This window comes from Vespa crabro, chromosome 5, assembly GCF_910589235.1.
Source record: "Vespa crabro chromosome 5, iyVesCrab1.2, whole genome shotgun sequence".
Taxonomy (NCBI): Eukaryota; Metazoa; Arthropoda; class Insecta; order Hymenoptera; family Vespidae; genus Vespa; species Vespa crabro.
The window spans coordinates 9,976,407-9,978,079 of NC_060959.1; the positions used below are offsets into that span (position 1 = coordinate 9,976,407).

Sequence of the window (1,673 nt, forward strand, 5' to 3'; positions counted from 1 at the left end):
TAATCTGCGAAACGGGGATTTGCGTGATGTATATGTAAAATATATATATTGCTGTGTGTGTGTATGTGTGTGTGTGTGCGCGCGTGTGTGTGTGTTAGCAAAAAAAAAAGAAAAAAGGAAAGAAGATGAAGGAAAGAGCAAAAAGGAAAGAAAATAGAAAAAAGTGCAAGGAACTTCTTTTTCTTTTTCCTTTTATTTTTTTTTCTTTTTCTTCTTTTTTTTCTTTTGTCTTTTTATTTTCCTTTCTTATAAATAACAAAGAAGAATACAAAAGATTTGACGATATGAAAACGTACAAGTGACTTTTTCTAACGCATTCCTTCACAAATGATATCATATTGATTCTTTAAACATAAGGTTTGCCTTTTTCCGTCTGATAAATTGTATATTATCTGTCAGACAATGAGTTTAATTTATACAATTTGTCAATTTTTATATAAAAAAATTTTTTTCAAGATGTACGAACGAAAAAAAGGAGAAACGAAAATCACGCCGCATTTATGTAAGATGAGAGACAGAGAGAGAGAGAGAGAGAGAGAGAGAGAGAGAGAGAGAGAGAGAGAGAGAGAGAACGAATATAACGTTAGATGATCTATCAAAATATGTGTGGGTGTGAGTATGCTCCAAATGATTAAAGGTCGACACATATTATTTTTATTATTATTATTATTTTTTTTTTTCTTTTTATTTTTATTATTATTATTTTTATTATTATTATTATTATTATTATTATTATTATTATTATTATTATTATTATTATTATTATTATTATTATTATTATTATTATTATTATTGAAAAAATCATGAAATACACAAAAGTTTTACTTAAAAACTGATTCTTTTTCAATTATAAATACATATCGTATTCATTAATTTTCTATCTCTCACGTTTATCTGCATACATATATATATATATATATATATATATATACCCTTTTATTTATTAAGTATAAATAATTAATACAAATATTGTTCGTTGATATACGATCAGAATAGATCGATTAATTTTTAATTTCTATTATAATTTATCAAATTTTTTTATTACATATATTTTTCATATAAATGATCGATTAATGTTATTCGAAAAATTTCATTTTATAATACTCAACGAGTCGTATATATTAGATTTTTTTAATTGGTTAATATTTTATTAGTTAAAATATTGCTGTTTATCTTTTAAACTTTATCATTATTTTATGGTATATAAAATATAATTAAAGCAATATCGTCAACTGTTTCCGTAGTGTAGTGGTTATCACGTGTGCTTCACACGCACAAGGTCCCCGGTTCGATCCCGGGCGGAAACAAAGTGATGTTTTTTTTTTCCTATTTTTTTTTTGAGTCGATTTTTCTCTTATATTTTCATATTTCCTATGGTATTATTTTTTTCCTTTAAAAATTTATTACGAAAAAAAATATTTTTTCTTAATGACATTTTTAATAATAAAATATAAAATCTGTTTATATATACATATATATGTATATATACATATATATATATATATATATCTTTTGAGAACAGCGATAGAGACGGTAGCTCTATCTTTGAATGTCTCGTGAAGATTATTTTCTATCGCTACAGCAACTTTCGAATATATAGGAATCTGTTTTATCGACGCAAATATAAACTTTATAAAAATAAAACTTTTCAATGAAATATTATAATATGAAAT

The 1,673-nt window shown here is 23.8% G+C and overlaps 1 protein-coding gene and 1 non-coding gene across 3 annotated transcripts in view; both read left to right on the forward strand.

Annotated features, from left to right (window-relative positions):
• The window catches only part of LOC124424229 (patched domain-containing protein 3), a 53,284-nt gene extending 52,712 nt beyond the window's left edge, over positions 1-572 (forward strand). For both annotated transcript variants that reach the window (XM_046962994.1, XM_046962995.1), the window contains one exon: positions 457-572. In XM_046962994.1, coding sequence (XP_046818950.1) covers positions 457-511 — 55 coding nt within the window. In that variant the 3' untranslated portion in view covers positions 512-572. The remainder of the gene's footprint in view (positions 1-456) is intronic.
• A 662-nt stretch (positions 573-1,234) lies between these two features.
• Trnav-cac lies at positions 1,235-1,307 on the forward strand. The gene has a single exon. It is a non-coding gene; the product is annotated as a tRNA-Val (tRNA).
• The last annotated feature ends 366 nt before the right edge of the window (positions 1,308-1,673 follow it).